Source organism: Oreochromis niloticus, linkage group LG13 (assembly GCF_001858045.2).
Source record: "Oreochromis niloticus isolate F11D_XX linkage group LG13, O_niloticus_UMD_NMBU, whole genome shotgun sequence".
Classification (NCBI taxonomy): Eukaryota; Metazoa; Chordata; class Actinopteri; order Cichliformes; family Cichlidae; genus Oreochromis; species Oreochromis niloticus.
Window position 1 is genome coordinate 2,128,332 of NC_031978.2, and position 25,742 is coordinate 2,154,073.

Genomic DNA, 25,742 nt, shown 5'->3' on the forward strand with positions numbered 1-25,742 from the left:
TGGCCGTAACCTGACACTCTGGCGTTTAACCTCGGCGGCGGCGTAAAGGCTTTCTTTGCTCACCTTGTCATTCAGCATCTGGTCCAGGTCTCTCTGCAGTTGCCTCGCTGAGCCTTCGGCTTCAGTCAGCTTCATCTTCACTGTGTTCAGCTCCTCCTCCAGACGACCATTCTCCTGAAACGACAGGACGCGCTCAGCACTTCATGCCTGTGACTTTCAATAACCGATCTAAACAGACCGACTGATCACAAACTGCTCGTCCTGATCGGGACCTGTGACTAAACATGACAGAGGAGAAGCGGTGTAGCACACCTGGACGGCGCTGCAAAGCTCCTCCTGTAGCTCCGCCTCCTGCGCTCTGAGCAGCTGCAGCTCCTCCTGCAGGGTGCCGCGCTCTCGCTCTACGTGCTGCAGCAGCGCCTCGCTCTCCTGCTCCGTCTCGCTGCGCAGAGCCATCAGCCTATCGCGGAAGTCCTGCTCCAGGTCCCTGCCATTCACAGAGCGGCTCGTCAGCACCGGCGTCTGACCTGTGCACACGGCGGCGATTGGGCTATCAGTGTAGAGCGCCGCAGGCGCTGAGCCCGACCCTTACCTGATTCGGCTCTGGTTAAGCGTCTCCATGCTGGCGTGCCGGTCGTCCACCTCTCTGACCAGCTGCAGGTTCCTGCGGTCGGCCCGCTCCAGGTCGGCCTTCACCTTGTCACGCTCCCTGCAGGCCTGTTCGGCCACCTCCCTGAACACAGACGACAGAGCCGGCTCAGGGTTCAGTTCCTCATCATAGAGCTCGGCTCCATCACTGCGGAGGTCAGAGCAGCACAAACCCCACTGTTGCTAACATTTCAACCCGGGGGCGCTGCTCAAGGCGGGGCTTGAGCAGCGCCCCGAGCTTCCTCGTTAAGTTCATCAAACCTACTGCAGGTGCTGGATTTCGATCTTGTAGGAGATGAGCGCCGCCTGGTGGATGCCGTTCCCGCTGACCAGCAGCTCGTTGTCCAGCGCCAGCGTCAGATCTGCCAGACTGAGGCGCTCCTCCAAGGGGAAGTCCAGAGTCTGCAGGGACACAAACAGCTGGAGTCACTCACTCACACGCCATTATCAGGAACATCTGTCCAGCTGAGCCCACCTCAGGTCACATGATTCAGTTCAACAATCATTAGAAGACATAGCATTTTCACTGCTGTGCAGATGACACGCAGCTCTATCTGTCCATGAAGCCAGGTAACACACACCAATTAGTTAAACTGCAGGAATGTCTTAAAGACATAAAGACCTGGATGGCCGCTAACTTTCTGCTTCTTAATTCAGATCAAACTGAGGTTATTGTACTCGGCCCTGAAAATCTTAGAAATATGGTATCTAAGCAGATTCTTACTCTGGATGGCATTACCTTGGCCTCCAGTAATGCTGTGAGGAACCTTGGAGTCATTTTTGACCAGGACATGTCCTTCAACGCACATATTAAACAAATATGTAAGACTGCTTTCTTCCATTTGTGCAACATCTCTAAAATTAGAAATATCCTGTCTCAGAGTGACGCTGAAAAACTAGTTCATGCATTTATTACTTCCAGGCTGGACTACTGTAATTCTTTATTATCAGGATGTCCTAAAAACTCCCTGAAAAGTCTTCAGCTGATCCAAAATGCTGCAGCAAGAGTCCTGACAGGGACTAGAAAGAGAGAGCATATTTCTCCTGTTTTGGCTTCCCTTCATTGGCTTCCTGTTAAATCCAGAATTGAATTCAAAATCTTAAGGTCTTAAATAATCAGGCCACATCTTATCTTAATGACCTTGTAGTACCATATCACCCTATTAGAGCACTTCGCTCTCACACTGCAGGCCTACTTGTTGTTCCTAGAGTATTTAAAAATGTCTCTGTGTCTCTCTGCCACAGTGTGTCCCAGTGATTGTTGGGTTTCCTCTGTACTGTTGGACGGTCTCTACCTGACAGTAAAAACACCTCGGGGCGACTGTAGCTGTGTTTTGTTGCTACATAAGACTGAATTGAATTCAGTGAGTTACAAAAAGCCTTTTTTCCCCTGTAGCTGTTTTGGGCCATAAAGATGCTGCAGATGAAACTTTATTTATCAAATAAATGATCAAATACATAAAAACCTTCTTTAAAGTTCTGCTTGAAGCTCTGGCTCAGTTTTATGTGCGTTTCTACAGATAAATGCTGCCTGCATGCTGGGCAGCGCCGAGCTGCAGGAACAATCACAATCAGCTCGTAATGATCTGCTGATGTCATCAACATTTATCTCGTCTCTCGAGGAGTTTGTCTTCCTTCCTGTTTGAGCTTCGTGGTCTCTGTGCTCAGCACATCAGGACGACAACTGCTGTAAATGAAACTGAACTGGGACAGAAAGATGGGTTGACTGGAAGAGACACACAGAGACAGAGGGAGGATTTTCACATCAACACTAAGTCGCATCCACCACAGAAGAAGAGCCAGAAACAGGAAACAATGAGCGAAGATGAGAAGGGGGAAGCGATCCGTTTGACTTTCTGTGAAACTGAGTCGGCAAAGACTAAACTGATCTATGAACCACAGAGCAGAGGCTGCTCCGACACGCTCACAGAAACAACACAAAAACACATCAGAGGGTAGAACGGGCTCTTTGCCCTGTGCCCAGCTCTGACCTGCAGGATGTCCCGGCTGTTCCCGATGCCCTCCTCCGTCCACAGGGCCGCGACACGCTCGGGCTTGTACATCCCGAGCCGTCGTCCAGCCGGGTGAGCACCCGCTGACCCACGGTAGCCGTCAGCAGGGAGGGCGAGGCGGAGCGGGCCGAGCGCTCCTCCGACACCGCCGGAGGCTGCATGGAGGAGCAGAACACAGAGCCCAGGTTCAAAGGTCAGCACGCAGACGGAGCAGCTTAAACCAAACGCAGGGACCAAACTCCAGAGGAGCGCCTGCTGCAGCCCAACCATTAATCTGGATTACCTTCAAGGCGAGCCTGAAACATGCCAGCGTCCTCACACACACACACACACCGACACACACAACCCTGTTCAGCAGTCTTAGTGAGGACCCTCATTGACATAATGGTTTCCCTCGCCCCTTACCCTAAACCTAACCATAACTTAATTGTAACCCTGACACTAAAACCCCATTTTGAGCCTCAAAAATGCCTTCAAAAATGTGAGGACCGGGTTGTGTGTTCTCACAAGTATAGTAGAATGCAGATTTCGGTCCTCACAAAGATGGCTAGACAGGAACACACTCTCACACACACACACACCCACACACACACACACACACACACACACACTGGATCTGCAAGCTGTTTTGCGACCCAGCTGACGTTACGTTTACACTCAGTGGGCGGCTGCTGCGTCCCAGAGCAGAGCCACACCCCCACATCGGCCCTGCCCGAACTAAACATACTCTGATGATGATAAACGGGCGTTTAACACCGTCAGACGTCACGTCATCGCCATGTTAGGATTGACCAGCGTCCCTCACATCGAGGCGGCTGAACTAAACACGAACGAGCTCTTTGGGAAAGCGAGTCTTATTTGTTCTGCCAACATTTCAAAATAAGAGCACATCTAACTGCTCAGAGTTTCTGGGTCCAGTCTGAGTCACCTGACTGTAGCAGTACGTGGCAGTGGCAGCGCTTATCCTCTCCATCCCTGCAGCCTGTGATCACGATGACCTTTACCTGTCTGTGTGCACTACTACCTGCTCACCTGCAGCCACCACAGCTGATGGACTGATGAGCTCCAGCTGCAGCAGAGCTTCCTGATTGGGTGAAAGGAGGAGGCGAGGAGGGCGGTGCTGCGTTCAGGAGCTGCTGGGACATTCTCACTCTAAACGCAGCTCGTCGATCTGACTGACAATATTTCTAATATTCAGCTTCTTTCTTTTCTTTATTCGACACTGAAATTAAATGTTAGAGTAATTTAATGACGCTCACAGTCTTGATCTGTCAGTCAGATTTTCTCTCAGCAGTGAGACGTTCAAGGTCAGAGTCACTCAGATCTGAGGGGCAGAGTTATTGGCACAGGTGAAGCAGCGACCTCATTTCCTTACGTGGAGTATTTCAGCAGCTCTGACTTTGGCTGCAGACTCTTCAGTAAGTCACAAACTCTCTGAGCATGTGCGCCTCACCTTGTGTGGCGCTCTCAGGTCAGCTTGTCGTACTGGGGTGGAACAGGTGATGGGGGTGGAGCCACAGAGTACCTTCTTGAATTCCCTGATGCTGACCCTGCCATCTAGGTCAGGATCCAACTTCCTGAGCAGCACATCCACTTCCTGTTTATGAGCGGAGAGATCAATACAAATACTGATGTCATCACAAAGGGCGACCATACGCACCTCACCTCAGTGTGCAGGCGCTGCAGACCCAGGTGTTCGCACACCAGCGTCAGCGCGTGTTCTCCTGGCTCCTCCCCCTGGTTGTGACCTGCAGACAGACATGTGAAGCTGAGCTTGAACACGGAGGTTCTTCCTGCGTTGGCCTGCTGAGAACAAGCTTCTAAACTTTCCTCTCTACATCTGAGCGCGCTCCGTCGCGGTGCGTGGACACCGTGCTGCTGAGATCTGTTCCTGTCACATCGGGCATGTATTTAACTTTGATGAACACAGTTTTGGTAAAAAAGAAAATAAATAACTATAAATAAAGTATGAAGCCACATTTATCACTCAGGAAGACAAATGTACAAACAGGAAGTTGTCACCAAGCGACGGTGTGCAGTACAATCACTGAACGTCAGAATAAAAACACCCAGAAACACAGAGAAGGGAAACGTTCAGCAACAAGGTGTGTGTGTGTGTGTGTGTGTGTGTGTTGAACCACACAGCAGCAAGAAAACACTAATTTAAACTCCAGCAACAGGACATGGCGGTACCTTTACACTGAAGGGGTGTCTCCTTCTGACTTCCTGCCTCCTCGTCAGACTTCAGGCTCTGCAGTGAAAACATGAAGGTCAGTGACTGCAACACACACACACAGTCTCACACAGTCCCAGCATCCTCTTCACACACTCTTTGATAACTCTGTGTCGTTCGTTCAGACTAGTTTAACAGGCTGGAAAACACTGAATAACACACACACTGACTCTGTGTGTGTGTGTGTGTGTGTGTGTGTGTGTGTGTGTGTGTGTGTGTGTGCAGTGAAGCCAACAGCTATTGGAAAAAATTCCTGAGCAGTCGTTACTTCTGCCGCACTGAGCATGTTATATATATGTGTGTGTGTGTGTGTGTGTGTGTTCACGTGCACACTCCTGACTGTCACGCTGAAGAGCTTAGCATGTAAACCCTCGTCCATCGGGACATTCGCAGGACGGATCAGGACTTTTAGGACGTGTTTTGGTCGCAGATTAAAATGTTTAAATATTCGATGATGAAATCTTCAAAAACATTCAGAATCAGCTGATTGCTGCACAGCTGAAGTACTGCCATCAGCTTCACATCCAATCAGAGCCCAGTGTGACGCTGCAATAACGCTGCTCGCTAAGAACTCTCTGCAAAAACAGTTTCATTCACAGATACAGAGAGATTATATCAATTATGAATTAAATAATAAATTATAATTCTGACTGAAGTGCACACTCAGGCCTGTGAGACCTGTTCAGCCATGGCTCATCTCTGCCATTCAAACACACTTTGTATACTGAACTGTACATTTATTGTCTTTCAAGGAAGTCATTTTTATTCAGTGTTTTCGTAAAAGCCTCATTTTTATGCATTTCCTGCTGCTATGGAGAACACACGTGAGTTTAAGGACCAGTTGGAAACTTTTATCCAGCTGCTGATGTTATCATCGCTTGACGTTTTCACTCATTTCTTCACTTTTCCCGACGAGCTTGCTCCGGTCTCTCTGTGTACCTGGCCTGTACCACCACACTTGCTCTCTTCAGACCCTCTGCCCCCTTTCCTTCTGTCACATAATGGTATGATCCCGGTCTTTCTTGCATGTGATTGGCTGTATGGTGTGGCCATCAAAGTAAAGTCCCACCCCTGCCTCCATGGGTTCTCAGTAGGGCTGAAGATTCGGCTCCCCATACAAACATCACTCAGGCTACGTTCACACTGCAGGTCTTAATGCTCAATTCCGATTTTTCTGTCTGCTTGTTCACACTACAAATAAAATGTGACAGCAAACGCGCTCTAGTGTGAACCCTCAAAATGTCCCGCATGCGCAAAAGAAGATGTCACACACAACGCGCTCTGTTTAGACCCAGACCAACAGTATGGTTTGACTGATGGCCCTTATCATAAAGACTGGTTTTGGACTTTACGTTTCCCAATTTTGCTTTAAGTTGTAAAGTTATTTTGTTATTTACATATGGCCTAATAATGCCGTTTTAGAGAGGAGCGGTGCTTCAAAGGATAATCTGCAGATGTAACATTATCTACAGCTACTTTTACAGGGCTCGCAAAATTTCAAAGTCTCTGGTAGCCCTTCGGGCAGGCCCTCTTCAGTTTTTGGTAGCCCAAAATAAATTTAAGTAGCCCGAATAAAAAAGAGAGTAATTTTTTAATGTTTTGTTTCCTTTACAATATTATACATTAAAGTATAATATTGTAACGGAAACAAAAATTAATCAGAAAGTTGTTAAAATACAAATCACAACAACTGTATAAAAATTACAATCATCAACTCAAATATTTGGAACTGTGCAGAACATGAATCAGTCTGTGTCAGATCCTGAATCTGAAATTTCCACTGAAGTCAAGGGTAAGAGGCAAGTGGAACCAAGATCGAGGCCATTTGCTTTTTGAAGTTTGCAAAGACTGCTACATTTTGACAATGGTAGTTCACTCTTTGCAACATAGTACGCTGTTCTAAACAGATTTTTCAGGACTTCTGCTTGTGCTTGGTTTATTTTTAGTATGTTTTTTGCAATTGCTGTTTGTTCTGGGACAGATACTGCAGACTGAGCAATAATGCATTTCTTGCATTTCTCATGGGTTCTGATGGGGTCTTTCTTAAAATTACTGGTCCCAGTTACAAAGGCGCTTGTCGACTCAAATGAAATGAAACTCACGACACACCTGGCAGAACATGATGTTATTTAGCTCGCCATATTCCAGCCACAGAAATTCTTTTGTCCATGAAACCAAAAAAGCTGAGCTTTCTTTTTCCCTCATAGTCTGATTTGTCATAACTTTTCCGTTTTGTGGTCGGCTTTTCATTGCCTGTCCCTTCTTCACCCTGACCTGTCTTATGTGGCTCAGCAGAACTAAAATACCGGTGTAAATCCTGCTGCTTTTACACACGTACTTACATAACGGTCAGCGATTCTCTGCGCAATCAACCTCTCACATGTTTAAGCTTGCTGTGGGAGATTTCACTTGTCACGTTTGAATAGTAAGCTAATGAGTGATAAGACGACGTCAGAGGAATTGGTGCGCAATTAATCGTCACTCACCAATCAGTGCTGCCGCTCTCTACACACCGTTCGCGCGATCGCAAAGTGAAAGTGAAAGCAAAAAACAAGCGCAAATTCAAACACGATTTCAATATGTCACATATTGGCAGTGGCTCATCGATGCCAATGACATAATTACTCAGCTACATTTGCGAAAGAAAATGCAAAAGCATTGACATATATTGTTCCTTCCTATGATAGCCCGACGGGCAGGACTGAGATAGATTTTGGTTGCCCGACTGGAAGAATCGCTAGCCCCGGGACGTCGGGCTAGCGATTTTGCGAGCCCTGTTTTAGTACCATTGATGTTAAGTTAGACTCTTTTTCTCCAATTGATCTTTCTGAGTTAACTTCAATAATTACTTCCTCCAAACCATCAACGTGTCTTTTAGACCCCATTCCTACAAAACTGCTCAAAGAAGTCCTGCCATTAATTAATTCTTCGATCTTAAATATGATCAACCTATCTCTAATAATCGGCTATGTACCACAGGCCTTCAAGGTGGCTGTAGTTAAACCTTTACTTAAAAAGCATCTCTAGACCCAGCTGTCTTAGCTAATTATAGGCCAATCTCCAACCTTCCTTTCATATCAAACATCCTTGAAAGAGTAGTTGTCAAACAGCTAACAGATCATCTGCAGAGGAATGGCTTATTTGAAGAGTTTCAGTCAGGTTTCAGAGCTCATCACAGCACAGAAACAGCTTTAGTGAAGGTTACAAATGATCTTCTTATGGCCTCTGACAGTGGACTCATCTCTGTGCTTGTCCTGCTAGACCTCAGTGCTGCGTTTGATACTGTTGACCATAATATCCTATTAGAGCGATTAGAACATGCTGTAGGTATTACAGGTACTGCACTGCAGTGGTTTGTATCATATCTATCTAATAGACTCCAATTTGTTCATGTAAATGGAGAGTCCTCTTCACACACTAAGGTCAATTATGGAGTTCCACAGGGTTCGGTGCTAGGACCAATTCTGTTTACATTATACATGCTTCCCTTAGGCAGCATCATTAGAAGACATAGCATACATTTTCAATGCTATGCAGATGACACACAGCTCTATCTGTCCATGAAGCCAGGTAACACACACCAATTAGTTAAACTGCAGGAATGTCTTAAAGACATAAAGACCTGGATGGCCGCTAACTTTCTGCTTCTTAATTCAGATCAAACTGAGGTTATTGTACTCGGCCCTGAAAATCTTAGAAATATGGTATCTAAGCAGATTCTTACTCTGGATGGCATTACCTTGGCCTCCAGTAACGCTGTGAGAAACCTTGGAGTCATTTTTGACCAGGACATGTCCTTCAACGCACATATTAAACAAATATGTAAGACTGCTTTCTTCCATTTGTGCAACATCTCTAAAGTTAGAAATATCCTGTCTCAGAGTGACGCTGAAAAACTAGTTCATGCATTTATTACTTCCAGGCTGGACTACTGTAATTCATTATTATCAGGATGTCCTAAAAACTCGCTGAAAAGTCTTCAGTTAATCCATAATGCTGCAGCAAGAGTCCTGACAGGGACTAGAAAGAGAGAGCAGATTTCTCCTGTTTTGGCTTCCCTTCATTGGCTTCCTGTTAAATCCAGAATTCAAAATCCTGCTCCTCACATACAAGGTCTTAAATAATCAGGCCCCATCTTATCTTAATGACCTTGTAGTACCATATCACCCTATTAGAGCACTTCGCTCTCACACTGCAGGCCTACTTGTTGTTCCTAGAGTATTTAAAAGTAGAATGGGAGGCAGAGCCTTCAGTTTTCAGGCCCCTCTTCTGTGGAACCAGCTTCCAGTTTGGATTCAGGAGACAGACACTATCTCTACTTTCAAGATTAGGCTTCAAACTTTCCTTTTTGCTAAAGCATATAGTTAGGACTGGACCAGGTGACCCTGAATCCTCCCTTAGTTATGCTGCAATAGACGTAGGCTGCCGGGGATTCCCATGATGCATTGAGTTTTTCCTTTCCAGTCACCTTTCTCACTCACTCTGTGTTAACAGACCTCTCTGCATCGAATCATATCTGTTATTAATCTCTGTCTCTCTTCCACAGCATGTCTTTATCCTGTCTTCCTTCTCTCACCCCAACCGGTCGCAGCAGATGGCCCGCCCCTCCCTGAGCCTGGTTCTGCTGGAGGTTTCTTCCTGTTAAAAGGGAGTTTTTCCTTCCCACTGTCGCCAAAGTGCTTGCTCATAGGGGGTCATATGATTGTTGGGTTTTTCTCTGTATGTATGGAGCACCTTGAGGCGACTTTTGTTGTGATTTGGCGCTTTATAAATAAAATTTAATTGAATAGATTTCTGTCAGAATCTGCAGATTACACAGTACAAATAAAATGTTCACGTTGTCTTCCCAACAGTTTCACTGACATCTACACTGGATGGCCAGGAAGCGTTCGCGATGTCTTCTCCGGCGCTGATAATTGGCGTCTGTCTTGTGTCAGTGACGTAAAAGACGGATTTAATGCGACATGACCGTTCACACAGCAGTCGCTTTCTAAAACATCGGATATGTATCGGATTCAGGACCACATACGAAAGTGACCCAGATCGGATTTGAAAATATCGGATTTGTGCCGTTCACACTGTCAGACCATGATCGGATATGAGTCGCATGGGGTCAAAAAAAATCGGATTTGATGCGCTTTCGCCTGCAGTGTGAACGTAGCCTAACTGACATATGAGATCGTATTGCGGGCCAAATGTGGCCCACAGGCCGTTAGTTTTATTCATTATCAAGACTCTATAGAACCTGACTGCATGCTGAGGTGGCGACCCCTAACCCTGCCTTAGTAAACTTAAGTAAATGTAAGGGTTTGGAAAAATGTACTTCCAGAAGTACTTTTATCACACCGTGTTCATTCACTCACTCGCTGCTGTGACATGAATCAAATGGCTGAATCGCCACCTCAGCATGCAGCCAAGTTCTATAGAGTCTAATGAACTACTAATCATATTCAGGTGTGTTGCAACAGGGACACATGGAAAAGTTTCAGGACAGCGGCCTTCGAGGACTGGAGTTTGAGACCCCTGCTCTCACTTATTTGGTTGCAGTTCTACTGAGATTTAAAAATAGATATGCAAACAGGATTGTGGGCGCTGCTCCCGTGGGGCGCGTGCTCTGTTTCAGATCCAAATGAAAGCTCTCTGATGCTCCTGTTACTGTGTCAGTCTGACAAACTCTCAGCACTTTACCCTCTTATACAGACTGATTGTGATTCACCACAGCTGTAGTCACACAGGGAAAACGTGTTTGGTGAGAGGTGGCCGAGCAGTCTCCAGGCCTTACACTGATCAGTGCAGGACAAAACACACGGATTCATGAAAGAGGCCAGTGCATCTGCAAACTAACATACAGCATCGGGACAAACCTGAAGGCACCACGACGCTGCTCCACCGCACCTCTCCAGCATCAAAGTGAGCCGCACAGAGTCAGTTACTCGAAGTGAAGACTGCAGTCGGACTGTTTCCTTCTGAAAAACCGTCAGATGCTTCAGACAAACCCAGGAAGAAAGGAAAGGGTGGCTCTGGTGTAAAGAAGTGATGAAGAAGAAGAGGTGGAGTCGTGTTCCCGCAGCAGAGCTGCTGCACTGAAGCTGTTTCACATTCTCAGTCAGCAAAAACTAAAAGTGAGAAACAGCAGCCAAACCAGCGGAGCGTCTGCCAGCAGCCGCATTCCTCACAATCCCACTTCCTGAAAGACCTCCACCGCCCCGAAACCGCCAAACCTCCTCCTCCCCTCTCAGGTATTCACAGCCTCAGCTGCAGAATCGCAGGAAACCTGAGACCAGCTGACTTCACACAGTGAGAACCAGACCGCAGCTGCAGCCTCAGCAATGCAGAACAGTCAGAGGTCAGAGGTCACAGCATCGTCATGGCGGTCAGAGAACAAAGTGACAAAGAGCTGAGTAAACCTCCTCCTCTGCAGGGACTCCGCCCTCTGCGTGCAGCTGAAAACCTAAAACCAGAAACTCTAATTAGAGAGCTGCAGCTCCCGAACGCCTCGGCCAGCACAGACACACGAGATCCAGGCGACAGACGACCGCGGGGACCCTGCAGCGCAGCACGTACACACAGTTTCAGGTGTTCAGTCAGACAGTGTCACTGCGGTACACTGACACGTACAGGAAGCCCACATTCAGGGCGTTCCCACAGTTTTTAACTGAAACTCCAACCAAACCACTCGAAAATGACTCTAGAGGTCAGAGTTCTAATGAGTTAAATTGCGGGCAGACCTCCAGCCGCCATAAACATCCTGACGAGTGAACCGAGTCACATGACCGCACCTGGGCGTCTGATAACTGTGGCTTCATGTAATCCATGAATCAGGACCCAAGCTTCCAACCACGGACGCGATGACAGAGAGCGACTCGACATGTGCCTTGTGACTTCTTTGTATTTATTATGATTTTAAATTCTTTATCAAGCTAATCACTCTGGCCCAACGAAGAAACAGACCACAGCCGGGTTAACGTCTCAAACTCAGTCAAAGGAAAGAAGAACAACAGGAAGTCAGTGTTTCAAAATAAATTTCTCTCTCACCTCCACACTTTCCAGTGACGTTGCCCGTCTCAGTTTGGCCTTTCGGACGCCGGTCGGTGACGAGTCTGAGGCCTCCGCTCTGAACGGCGGAGAGTCTTCTGAGTCACAGGTAATCGCGGCGTCGGGTTTACTGCGGCGGCCGTAACGCTTCGCTCCTTTCACCAGCTTTGGCTTCACCTCCTCTGGAACAGCTGCAGAGAGGAAGAGGAGCAGGCTGAGTGGGTCAGCAAGGCGCCGCTGCGACACTCGGAGCCAGAATGTGCCAAAGAAGAATCCTCCTCGGACTTTAACCAGACCACCCAGCTCCTGCACGACTGCTTCCAGCCTGCCGACGGCGTTTATCTTTCTCTCTGTCCCAGTTCTACATCCAAACTGTTCAGAGGGCCGAGGATTTGTGTGGCGTCCTGCTGCGCCACAAACACTGAAATCACGTTGGGTCATAACAACCTGCTCAGTTTGCTGTGATGTCAGCATCACAGCCGTCGGCTGTCTGAACATCAAAAAGCCCTCACACCTGCATTACTGCCTCAGAGCCATGATTAATCCACCATTTCTCAAAGTCTGATTATGACTTTTAGCACAATTGAGCAGTTTGAATCGAAAATAATGTTGGAAATGTTAAAAACAGAGCTGACAACAAAAACGGGGGATGATCCTCGGCTCCTCTCTATGCTGAGGAAGTCTTTCTGTCCTGTCCTGGACTTGTACGTCTGCAGGTGGACCTGGATGGATATTCAATTCAATTCAATTCAATTTTATTTATATAGCGCCAAATCACAACAAAAGTCGCCTCAAGGCGCTTTATATTGTACAGTAGATCGCACAATAATAAATACAGAGAAAAACCCAACAATCATATGACCCCCTATGAGCAAGCACTTTGGCGACAGTGGGAAGGAAAAACTCCCTTTTAACAGGAAGAAACCTCCGGCAGAACCAGGCTCAGGGAGGGGCGGGGCCATCTGCTGTGATTGGTTGGGGTGAGAGAAGGAAGACAGGATAAAGACATGCTGTGGAAGAGAGACAGAGATTAATAACAGATATGATTCAATGCAGAGAGGTCTATTAACACATAGTGAGTGAGAAAGGTGACTGGAAAGGAAAAACTCAATGCATCATGGGAATCCCCGGCAGCCTACGTCTATTGCAGCATAACTAAGGGAGGATTCAGGGTCACCTGGTCCAGCCCTAACTATATGCTTTAGCAAAAAGGAAAGTTTGAAGCCTAATCTTGAAAGTAGAGATAGTGTCTGTCTCCTGAATCCAAACTGGAAGCTGGTTCCACAGAAGAGGGGCCTGAAAACTGAAGGCTCTGCCTCCCATTCTACTTTTAAATACTCTAGGAACAACAAGTAGGCCTGCAGTGTGAGAGCGAAGTGCTCTAATAGGGTGATATGGTACTACAAGGTCATTAAGATAAGATGGGGCCTGATTATTTAAGACCTTGTATGTGAGGAGCAGGATTTTGAATTCTGGATTTAACAGGAAGCCAATGAAGGGAAGCCAAAACAGGAGAAATCTGCTCTCTCTTTCTAGTCCCTGTCAGGACTCTTGCTGCAGCATTTTGGATTAACTGAAGACTTTTCAGGGAGTTTTTAGGACATCCTGATAATAAAGAATTACAGTCTTCCAGCCTGGAAGTAATAAATGCATGAACTAGTTTTTCAGCGTCACTCTGAGACAGGATATTTCTAACTTTAGAGATGTTGCGCAAATGGAAGAAAGCAGTCTTACATATTTGTTTAATATGTGCGTTGAAGGACATGTCCTGGTCAAAAATGACTCCAAGGTTCCTCACAGCATTACTGGAGGCCAAGGTAATGCCATCCAGAGTAAGAATCTGCTTAGATACCATATTTCTAAGATTTTCAGGGCCGAGTACAATAACCTCAGTTTGATCTGAATTACGAAGCAGAAAGTTAGCGGCCATCCAGGTCTTTATGTCTTTAAGACATTCCTGCAGTTTCACTAATTGGTGTGTGTTACCTGGCTTCATGGACAGATAGAGCTGCGTGTCATCTGCATAGCAGTGAAAATTTATGCTATGTCTTCTAATGATGCTGCCTAAGGGAAGCATGTATAATGTAAACAGAATTGGTCCTAGCACTGAACCCTGTGGAACTCCATAATTGACCTTAGTGTGTGAAGAGGACTCTCCATTTACATGCACAAATTGGAGTCTATTAGATAGATATGATACAAACCACTGCAGCGCAGTACCTGTAATACCTACAGCATGTTCTAATCGCGCTAATAGGATATTATGGTCGACAGTATCGAACGCTGCACTGGATATCAGATGAGCTCAAAGCCGATCTTTCTTTCAGCTATAAAGGACGATTTTCAGGTCAACAACACCCTGAAGGTCACATGACTTAAGTTTACATCATGCTATAAATAACATGAAACCAAACAGGAGATCAGCTGACATCCATTTGTGTTCCCCAATCATGAACCTCTGACCCCTGACCTCTGTAGGCCTGCCCCCTTGCTATGTGTCACCTGGCTCCAGGTAGCTGCTGTCGTCCTCTGATGTCCCGAAGTCCAGAGAGCGGGACAGCACGGCCACAAAGCCCTCCTTAAACTCCTCGAAGTTCACCTGAAACACAAACACACGATTTTATTGAAAAGCACCACACAAATACATGGGGGGGGGGTCTGTGTGTGAGAGAGTTACCTGGCCGTAGCGCCTCTCGCCCAGCAGCGTGGCGAGCAGCAGTGGCAGGTGAGCGTCCAGCTGCAGTTTGCGGCACAGCGCCGTGAGCTCCTCTCGGTCCAGGAAGCCGGTCGCCGTCGTGTCGCAGCTGTCGAACTCGGCCTTCAGCTGAGAGACATAGCGGTTGTGCTCCGCCTCCTCCATGCCAACGCATCACACTTTGGCGCCCACACCTGGAGAGAAAACACAGGTCAGGCAGAGGACAGCGAGTTATTCACCTGTCAGGTGTAGTTTTGGTCTTTCAGCTGAAACACAGTGAGGTCAGTGACAGGAGTACAGCGGGGTTAAACTTCAGACTCTCTGCTTCCATTTAAGGGCTTGCTGAACGACCCTTTAAAGTATTACTGCTGTTTTTACCCAGGGTGCACTGTTTTCACAGGAAGACAACATGGCGGGATGATCCCAGGATCCTTTCTGTGGAGAGGAAACACCGTTTTTCACCCACGTGGACACTGAGCAGGTGACTCTGATCCCAAGTAAAGATGTGATTTTAAGAATCCTCTGTGCCTGAAATGTTTCAGGAGGTCCTGGAAGCCCGGGACTGCGTGCTATTCATTCCACATGTATGACTCTGAAACACGCCTCGGCCCCTCCCCCATGCCTTCACCATCATCGTCCTCAGCACACTGCTTCAGCCTGGAAACACCAGACTTATCCATACGTGAGACGTCTGTCTCCATTGACGAGAGCTAAAGCACTCATCAATCGATCGATCGTCCACGGAATGTGTTCTGATCTTCTTTTTTTTAATGTTTTGGTGATTACTTCAGTCATTTTGTCACAGAAAAGGTAAATAAATTACACACACTGTATATAAAAAATGGACCCATCCCTTTGTGGACATGCTGTGTTTGATCACCTGGCTTGGCGCTGTTATCAGTCTGCATCCACAGACACCTGCTGATCAGTTCCCACTAACATCCAATCAACATCGTAGAAGTTCACTGCAGACCCAAATAGGAGCCCCTTGTTCTTGGAGGCCCCGTTAGTACGGTAACCTTACAGCAGCCACGTCATTGGTCAGATGATGTCATTAAAACGGCTGAGGATCTCCTCTGTCACACCAGCCCTCTGCACGTCCTCCTTCTCCACCTCCTCTACGCACCTCCTCTTTTCCACCTGCCTGGCAGCTCCACCTTCATCATCCTTTGTCTGACAGTGTGTTATCATTGATCATATGGTGTGTTTGTAAACTTTGTGGTGGTCCTCCAAAGTTAAATTCAGCTCGTATTTGATATTATTGTATTCGATTAGTTATCAATACACTGATCAGTGCAGCTGCTGTTGTGTTTTGTGCTACAACAGTGACACAGGTGTTAGATACCTGAGCAGGACTTTAACGCCAGCTACGGTCAATGTAAACACGAACGTTTCCGGAAACCCCCTCGGCTCTGTCCGGAGACTCTCGCGAGCTGAAGAAGCTTCACCATGGGAACGGAGTCGCGAGCCGCGGGAACAAAAGCCAAAGAGCCAAAAAAAAAAAAAAAAGTACAAATAAATCAATAAAACACCGAAAAACTTTTGTTTCACCCCGCCTTAAACTCCCGCTTCTAACGGAGAGTCTGCACGGTAACCAGCTCACGTTAACAGTAACTAGATGAAGTTAACGGTAACCGTGAGTCCGGTCGGGTCGGTAGGTCAGTCTTACCGCGGGAAAAGTTCTCCTCCTCCGGTCAAACTTCACGTTTCCTCCATGAACGGCCTCCCGGAGCTCCGCCGTTAAGCCGCCGAGCACAAGTTACCGGAGCCTCAACACCGACACATCGAGTACCCCGAAAACCACACACAGAGGTATTTCCGCTCCGCCTTCACAATAAAACACAGCGACGGTGCGGCATTTTACCGGCAGCGGCACCTTTCAAAATAAAACACAATAAGACAAACAAGAAATAATAAGATTAGTGAATTAAAATTATTAAACACACATTTGCTATAAGGTATATAAAACATTAATAAAGTTACATGGACACGGAAGGAACTACATGATTAAAATCCAAAAAAAGAAATAAATTACACAAATAAATGGATATAAATTTTGGTGCACCTCAGAGAGACAAAAGAAAATAATGAGCACTGAAATAAAACTTATTTTTAAACAGTTTTATTGATCTCTGCATCTTTTACTCGAACATAGTAAATAAGAGGAAATAACAGGTAGATGCACAGGTCAGTGTACCCCACCTGATTGATGTCACACCTCAGAGACACCTGATCGGCCTCAGGAGCAGCTCTGAGACTAAATGTTACAACAACGCCCTCTGACCTCAGTGACTGGACTGACACACACACACCAAGTTTCTTTTGCACAATACTCAGCATTTTGCACATTTCCATTGAACTGTCTTGTCTTATTTATTTTGCCATTTTTTGCACATTTCCCTTTACGTGGTCCTGTGTCTGTCTGTTGTATGTCACGTGTAGCACCAGGGTCTCAGAGGAACACTGTCTGTTTTCACTCTGTACTGTACCACTGTACATGGTTGAAATGACAATAAAAGCCACTTGACTTGATGCAGTGATGAACTAAAGTCTGCTTCTGAAGTTCAGACCTTTTAAACTACAGCGGGTTTCCTGTGTGGACGGCCTGTTCTCAGGGGGAACCCATCATAGCTCATCACACTGAGTGTAGATGTGATGGTTTTATGGCTCCAGACTCTTCTGATATTTCAATCATTTCAAAGTGTTTTTGTTTTATTTTGTTTTTCTGTGAGGAAGAAATTCTCATTTTATTTTGAAAGAATCACCACAGGTAAATATTCCAAGAATATTTTTGCCATTTATCTGCAGTTTATAAACACAAAATAACGTCATATTCTTTGATTTATTTATTTTTTAAGGAAGAAGAAACAAAACATAGTCGACAGTTTTAATCTGATCAACGAAGCAGCAGAAATAAAAGGAGTTTGGTATTTACATTTAAATCCATATTTGGAGATTAACATGCTGGTAAACATGAAATGTTCAGAGTTTATGTTTCAGGTCATTAAATGAATCCTCCTGAGGGAAGAGATGAGAGCCCCTTCTCGCCACCAGACAGTTAATATGACAGGAAGCTGTAACAACAACACAAAGCAAGACAATCTCATTGACGCTGACTTTTAATTCCCCACCCGCACCACATTATTACTTACTGAGAGCTGCTTTAACATGTAGTTGAGCAGGTGTACCTAATGAAGTGTTTGGTGAGTGTAATCCCTGTTTGCGTGCTGGTGTTGTGTGTCTGTCACAGTCTGCAGGGAGATTCAGTGAGGAGATAAGAGCACATGAAACAGCCTAAAGGAAGTCCTCAGAGTAAACGAGAGCAGCGTTCCTCCTCAGCAGCTTCTTGTTTTTTGAACTATTTTAGAGCGCAAATCTGTGAGTCCTGAAACACTTTGAACTGAGTTTGTATTAAATAACCTGTTTAAATAAACTTTAACTGTTTTTCTGCATTTTAAACTCTTATTTTCCAGCTTTTATTTTGAATAACAAACCCGCTTCCGGTTTGATTAAAAACGGTGCAGTGTGGAGTTGAGCCGCTGGGGGGCGCACACAGCATATAATTGGATCCTTTCCTGAAGTAAAAGAACAAAGAATAGAAAATCCTGTTCGAAGATTTAAAAGTAACAATAATGAATGAGTCTGTGATTATTCCCATCACAGTTACTGTAACTGAGACATCAGGTGATCTTTGTCCACATCTGTGTGACGTGCTGTGAGAGAGCAGGAAGTTTTCAAACATGTTCATAAAAACTATAAATGAATGAATCGAGGTAAACAGGTGCACATTCGATACAGACCTCTGAAAGAACTGATTTAAACAGGAGGTGGCACGGTGGTGCAGTGGTTAGCACTGTCGCCTCACGATAAGAAGGGTTTGAATCCACCTGCTGGCTGAACACACTCATCAGGTTAACTGGTGATTCTAAGCTTGTCGTAGGTGTGCCGCCTCTCGCCCTATGACAGCTAAGTTAGGCTCCACCTCCCTGTGACCCTGACTGAGGAAGAGGTTGGATGGAATGAGCTGGTGAAGATATGAAGGAGACTCTGAGGGCAGAGATCATCTCCTCCTCATCAGGTCTTCCTGCAGGCTCAATGAAAACATCACCTCTGTGCTGGACTCATGTCACATGTTCATTTAAAATCATGAGAAAGAGAAATAACATCAGCTGATTGGGTCGTTGGTCTGTTGAGTGTAAGGCACCCTGAGGGTCACATGACTCATCGTTCAAATGCAGAAATATAATAATACAGTTAAAGAAAGGATGGGTGAGGTTACAGGGGTGGCAACAAACTCTGTTTAAGCCCCCAGGAACATAGCTCCGCCCACAGCTTCCAGGGGGAGGGCTCTGAGTGTGACATCAGCAGTGGTTTGACCACATACCTGAGTCACACGTTTATGTTGTATTATGGGATGTGAGCCAGAAGGGAACCAGAGTTATCACTGCTCGTCAGAAACAGACCAAAGAGACGGCGTGCTCTGCGTCACATAGTCAGCACGCTGCTGACGGCGCATCAAGTCCTGAGGCCTCAAAGTGTCACAGCTGGGGCAGCAGTCGTGTGGTGTAGTGAGAATGAGGACCCAAAATGCAGGCACTGGCTGTGATGCGAGTGAGCTTTATTACAGACGGTGTACACAATAAAAGTGAGGGCAAAACCTAAACTGGGAACAACTAAAAAAACAAACGTGAACCCAAACACACACGGGATGAGGAGCAAAACGCGCAGAGAGACGCAGAATTTACACCAGGTTACACAGACGACGCGACAAGGAACACAGGCAGGCACACACTATAAATACACACAAAGTAATGAGGGAAATGACATGCAGGGGTGGACACAGCTGGAACTAATGAGCATAACAAGACACAGACCTACAAAGTAAAACAGGAAACTCACAGACTGTTCGACAACACAAAACTCGGGGACACAAACAGAGCACAGAGGAAAGACACAGGTAGGGATAATAAGAACCAAACCCAAAGAATTACTACAAAATCAGAATAAACTAGAAAATAATAACAATAAATTCAAAACACTGGGTCACCGACCCAGGACTATGACACAAAGATTCTGCAAAAACAATAAAAACCTGCAAATTAGGACACAGTGGGTCTGTGGGGATGGTCTGTGGGGAGGGACTGTGGGAGGGTCTATGGGGAGGGACTGTGGGTCTGTGGGGAGGGTCTTTGGGTCTGTGGGGAGGGACTGTGGGAGGGTCTGTGGGGAGGGTCTGTGGTCTGTGGGGAGGGTCTGTGGGGAGGGACTGTGGGAGGGTCTATGGGGAGGGACTGTGGGTCTGTGGGGAGGGACTGTGGGAGGGTCTGTGAGGAGGGTCTGTGGGTCTGTGGGAGGGTCTGTGACTCTGATTTCACTCTCATTTTGTTCCAAGGTCAAAAATGTTTCTCGCACCGTGTTTTAGTTTGACTTTCGCTGAGCTGAAAGAACAAAACCACAGAAGAAGACGATGTCTGCTCCTGCACAGGTGGGTGTCAGACTTACACAGGTAAACGTGCACAGGTATAAACCAGGTGTGAAGTCCATGAAGAGCTCATCATATGCTGAGATATTTTTTTGCTCTGAGGACGTGGTGAACAGGCTCCACCCACCTAGTTTCCTGCTCTCCATCTTTTATCTTTTAATCATTTCTTGTGGTCATGACCTCTGACCCCGTGGTCTTTGACCTGTTTGATGATCTGTGATGTGCAGCAGGCTCCTCCTTTGGGGTAACAGTAATCTGAGTGCAGCTTCAGGCTGTGAATGATGAGTTTCTGCTTTGCAGTGAGGAGCTCCTCTGACCTTTGCAGCGAGCGACTCTTTCACACACTTAGAGAACAGCGACATGAAGTCATGCTGAGTCACAGCAGGTCAGCAGCTCTGCCTTCACCACCTCGCCCTCTCCTACATGCTGTATAACTATCACAGTATAATCGTGCAGGCTGGAGCGTTAGCCTCTCTCTCTGGTATATTTGCAGCTGAACAGAGTTCAGCAGGTAAATCAAATCATTTGAATTACGAGCTGTGTTATAAAGTGTTTCTGAACATTTTAGAAAAGGAGAAACTTTTGTGCTGTCAGGCTTTAGTGGATGTTTCATAAAACCAGATTTTGTAACCCTCACCTCAGGAACAAACAGAGCTGCACTGATCAGGGCTGGAAAGTTTACCCACAATCCACTTTGTGGCGTTTCGACCAGTGAAAGGGTTTATTCAGACTGTGACGGATCCATCACGCCACGGTTACAGACCAACAGCAGACCCTGTGTTCATGCAGACATTTCTGAAGTCACGAAGGATTAAAAACACAGAGAAATCTGGATCCAAAGTGAGCGCTGCAGAGCCGCCGTAGGTCCTGTTTGACCACATTCCCTGATGATGATGTCACATAAGCTGTGTGTCCTACTGGATTTAGATCAGGTCTGCACAGTAAATGTTCCAGCACTTAAATGAGGTTTGTGAAGGTGAGAAGAAAAAAAACTGATTCCCCCTCCCCTCTCCATAAAAGGTGACTATGTGGAGAGGGCGTCCTCCTTTAGGTTCCTCTGCACCCAAATATCTGAGGACCTATCTTGGTCCACAAACACATCAGCCCTGGTGAAGATAGCCCAGCAACGCCTCCATTTCCTGAGGGTCCTGAGATGGAACAGGCTGCAGACTGACCTCCGAGTGTCCTTCTACCGTGCCAGTATCGAGAGTTTACTGGTGCACGCCATCCCTGTGTGGTACGCTGGTTGCACAACAGCAGATAAGAAGAGACTACAGAGGGTCATCAGAACTGCAGAGAAGGTGATTGGCTGTCCACTCCGCCCCGGACTTAATTGTCAGCTCTAGATGTCTCTCCAGAGCCAGGGCAATTATAAAGGACCACCTCCATCCTAACCACCACCTCTTCAACATCCTGCCCTCTGCAAAAAGGTTCAGATCCATCAGGTGCAAAACCAACAGCTTCTTCCTGTGGGCTGTCAGAACTCTTAATGCAAACTAAGAGTGTGAACAGACTTCTACACATCCACTCTGACGCTGCTATTGATCATCTATGTGCAACATCTCAGTCTTTCCATGTTCTGTGCGATATTTTTGGCTCAGTGGAATTACCATCCCCACCCTAAATGACCACAGCCCCTCCACCCTTATTGATTCATTATATTATATAACTGCCCTTGTATACAGCCACACAATGTTTCTGCTTCAGTGTTTCCACACATACACCATGTATATAGTTTACTCACTTATATGTATACATACCTGTTGCTTTTTCGCTGTGCAAGAAACCGCACAATGACAATAAAGTTCTAAGTGCTACGTTCTATAGTTTACTATTAGACTTAATATTTACTACATACAATAATGGAGTTCTATACATTTTACATCAGATGAAACTTTGGTTGTAAGACTCAGATAATTATTTATTAAACGCGAGACATTTTAAATGAGAATAAGAAAGAAAAGTATTTCTTTGTGCCCCCCTTTCCCTGTTAATGCCCTACCTGGCCCCCTGGCAACACTTTGCTAGACCCGCCCCTGCACAGTTACCAGCTGTCAGCTACATAGAAAAGGATCCTGGTGTTATTTGTCTCTCAGAAACAGTTCATAACTTCAACTTATTCATGTCACCTAAAAGGTAAACCTGTTTCTCCATCACCTGTTCAGCTCTGATGATTCAGTAAGGACATCTCCTGGTTTCATCTGCATGTTTCCCTCTCACCACATATCCAAACTGATATCATGGCCAGCAGCTTTTACAGCTGTGGCTCCAGCAAACATCAGCTGATACTAGAAATTAATATTAAATAAATTCTGTCCCGTATGTAACAACTGAAAATAAAATAAAAATAAATAAACAATAAAAACAAAGGTCAATCAAATGGACCAATACGGCAAGGCCGGGATGGTTCACTTGGTATAGTAAATTCAATTCAATTCAATTCAATTTTATTTATATAGCGCCAAATCACAACAAAAGTCGCCTCAAGGCAAATCCGTTGGGCATCTTTCTTGACCTTCAGACAATAATTCTGATGGCAAAAGAACCAAATGGGACAGGCGGAAAAACAAAGAAAAAAAATTCTACCAACAGCTGATCAAGCTTAAACGTGCTGCTGTTGTTTATCCGCTGGTTTCCTCTTTCTGGCGCAAAGTGGGCGATAAACAAACAAGAGAAAAAAGCCGATCAGCTGATCATTGATCAGTTTCATGATTGAAGTAGCAACAGGAGAGAATGAGAGAAGAAGAGGCAGCTGCAGCGTAACGATACAGAATAACTCCAGCTTTGTGTTTTTGTTTCATTCTAGCTGAAGTCCGGGACAAATCGCGTTCCTCAATATGGAACTTTAAAGTTCGACCTCCTCGGCTGTAATTGGTCCAGCCCAGAGTCGATCACGACCAACTGGCCAATCCACCACCTTTCATAGTTCATACCGTTACAACAAAAACAAAACAAAAACAAAAAACAAAAAACACCATAAAAACGAAAAATCACCATCGACCAGTCCAGCTATGGCTTCTTCACAGGAACAGTGGTTAGCATGGCTGCCGTCACCTGCCAGGCCTCTGTGTGGAGTGGAGGCCACATGCCCACATGCCCATGGGCATGTGGGTTCTCTCCGGGCCCTCCGGCCTTCTCCCACAGTCCAAACAGGAGCAGTTTGAGGGCTTAGGTGTGAATGTCTCTTTGTGTAGCTGGGATAGGCTTATCCCCCAGTGTCAGAGCTGCGCCTGGTATGGCTCCATGAGTGCTTCTGTATGTAACAGTGCTGCACTGGGTTAGAGTCACACCTTTGCCTTCATGAGTGCCTCACCCGAGTAGATACAGAGACGATAATGCTGATACCAGTACCGAAATTTTAACCTATAAAGGCAGCGTATGTATGGCACAGCGGTGTGTCATCATTTATGACATGACTCATCATTAATATGCAAATTCTGAACACGTTTTAATGATGATTACATTAAAAACACGTGTTCTACGCGCTGAACCAAGAAGAACAAACGCTTCTGTCAGTGTCGTATCGACCCTGAAACCAGTGTTGGTATCAGTACTGGGAATACTTGGATGGAGCCGCTGCAGGTGCAGGTGCAGCTGTAAGCATGCTTATTTTAACATGGGCGTTGGGGGACGGACTCACTGCTGCCTCTGCTGGACATCAGCGGAGCTGCAGCTTTCATGTGGACTGTGAGGTCATCTCCGGCTCAGAGCCAATGAATAATTCAAAGGGCTGTAAAATAAAATAATGATGACCTGATCGTTTTTTAAACCAGGTCAGGTTTAAAAAACCCGTTTTTTAAATTTATATTATTTTACTCCTTACTAATAAAGTTTTACAGACCCCTCCCATCACAGGAAAACTGCTTTATCATGTTAAAGGTCACGCCTCGCTTTAACAATAATATTTCCTACTGCACCTGAAAGCAGCACGCCTACCCCCGCCTCCTTCACGGGGAGCTGGGCTGTGATTGGAGGAGAACTGGTGTCATCAGAGGAGGAGGAGCTCGGTAAGAAAGACGCTGCGGTCAGACAGCCGCGGAGAAGAAGACGTGACGGAGGCGCGTACCCGCAGCAGGTGAGTTCCTCCCGTTCGCGCGGGCAGGTGTCAGAGAGCCGGGCTGGCAGCGGCAGGTAGCTCACCTGAGGACGGCCCTGAAGCTCGAGCAGGAGTTTCCTGCAGAGTGATGAAGAGGAGCAGCACGAGGAAGAAAAGCAGTTTTATCCCAAACACAGAAGTGCTGCAGGACAGGAGGGCGGGTTAAAGTAGTACTCTGAGCAGAACGTACACGTACACGTACAAGTACACGTACTCATCAGTTTGTACTCGATGAGTCCGATTGAGAACCGGAAAACGAGGAAGTAAACTTCACCCGATTCTATCTGCGCCACATGTTTGGCATACCTGTACCTGCCTCACCGCCCGCATGCCTCTGAGCTCACAGCTGATGCGTCGATAAGACTCAGACCACCTGAGCAGCTCAGGGTCACCTGAGCACACTGCAGGTGAACAGGACAAGCTTCATCTCCCTGTGAGTGATGCTCAGGTGAGCTCAGAAGATGGATGTGCCACAGATGTGGTCTGTGGCAGCAGGTGTGGACACCTGTAGAAACACAGGCTGAGATTTCATAAACTAGTCAGCGTTATGTAATCAGCAGATATCACAGACTGTATGTAAAAGATGGCAGCGGTGTGTTTGGAGCTGAATGTTTTTGGTGCTTTTGACACTCGACGGTTTCAGTTTGTGAGACGTCACAGTGTTTATTCTGCTGCGTGGTGCCGGGGGGGGTTGACCTCATGGTGCCCCACTCTGGACACGCTCCTGTGTACGCAGCAGAGTTAGTGTTTGTTATTTTGGCTGAAACCCATTCAAAGTTGTGCTGAGTGTCGCTGAAAAGGAGCAGTTCATGTCCACGAACATGAAGAAGTCGTTTGGATTTCATGAGCAACAAGGAACTAGTCAGTCACTGTTTAGCCCCGCCCTCTGACAGGACCAAAATAGACTTCCTGTTTGATTCAGTCAGACCTGAAAGCAGCGACAGAGCAGAAACTCATCAGGACAGAGTTTACTGAGGTCAGAGGTCAGCTGAGCAGACTCAATTGAATCAGACCTCAGAGTGGGCGCCCTCTGCTGGGCGTCAGAGAGAACGCAGGTTTAAGAAGCTTCAGGCCTCTGGGGTGAAGATGTCAGGTGTGGTCAACCTGTAGTAGTAACTTCCTGTGTGTGTGTGTGTGTGTGTGTGTGTGTGTGTGTGGCCGCAGAGATGGGGGTCAGGTGTCAACCGAGGGTGTCCACGTGGTGGTGGTGGGCGGAGGATTTGGCGGCATCGCCGCAGCTCAAGACCTGAAGTATCGAGGATTCAGCTTCACTCTGATCGACATGAGAGACGCTTTCCATCACAACGTGGGCGCTCTGCGAGCCGCCGTACAGCCAGGTACCACGAGCACACCTTTCCTCACCTGTCCACTTTTTTTATTCTAGATTTATGTTAATTTTACATATTTTAACTTTCAGTATAATTTAAAAAAAATTTGTTTATCATCTGTTATTTTTTGTTGTTGTTTTTTCAAAGTTTTTACATGTTTTTGTTTAGTTCTTAAAAAAAAATTTTTCCTCCAAGTTAGAAACAAGTTTTATT

The 25,742-nt window shown here is 46.3% G+C and overlaps 2 protein-coding genes across 2 annotated transcripts in view; one reads left to right on the top strand and one right to left on the bottom strand.

The window, feature by feature from the left end:
• ninl (ninein-like) overlaps positions 1-16,479 on the bottom strand; it is a 29,851-nt gene extending 13,372 nt beyond the window's left edge. The window contains 14 exon segments of the mRNA XM_025897715.1: positions 11-174; positions 313-487; positions 593-796; positions 914-1,050; positions 2,640-2,704; positions 2,707-2,815; positions 4,114-4,257; positions 4,326-4,408; positions 4,854-4,911; positions 10,758-11,009; positions 11,929-12,119; positions 14,431-14,527; positions 14,606-14,817; positions 16,293-16,479. Coding sequence (XP_025753500.1) covers positions 11-174; positions 313-487; positions 593-796; positions 914-1,050; positions 2,640-2,704; positions 2,707-2,815; positions 4,114-4,257; positions 4,326-4,408; positions 4,854-4,911; positions 10,758-11,009; positions 11,929-12,119; positions 14,431-14,527; positions 14,606-14,788 — 1,862 coding nt within the window. The 5' untranslated portion in view covers positions 14,789-14,817; positions 16,293-16,479.
• A 7,708-nt stretch (positions 16,480-24,187) lies between these two features.
• Positions 24,188-25,742, top strand: part of aifm2 (AIF family member 2) — a 4,716-nt gene continuing 3,161 nt past the window's right edge. Inside the window, exons 1-2 of the mRNA XM_019366625.2 lie at positions 24,188-24,649; positions 25,366-25,538. Of these exons, the coding sequence (XP_019222170.1) occupies positions 24,642-24,649; positions 25,366-25,538 (181 nt within the window). The 5' untranslated portion in view covers positions 24,188-24,641. The remainder of the gene's footprint in view (positions 24,650-25,365; positions 25,539-25,742) is intronic.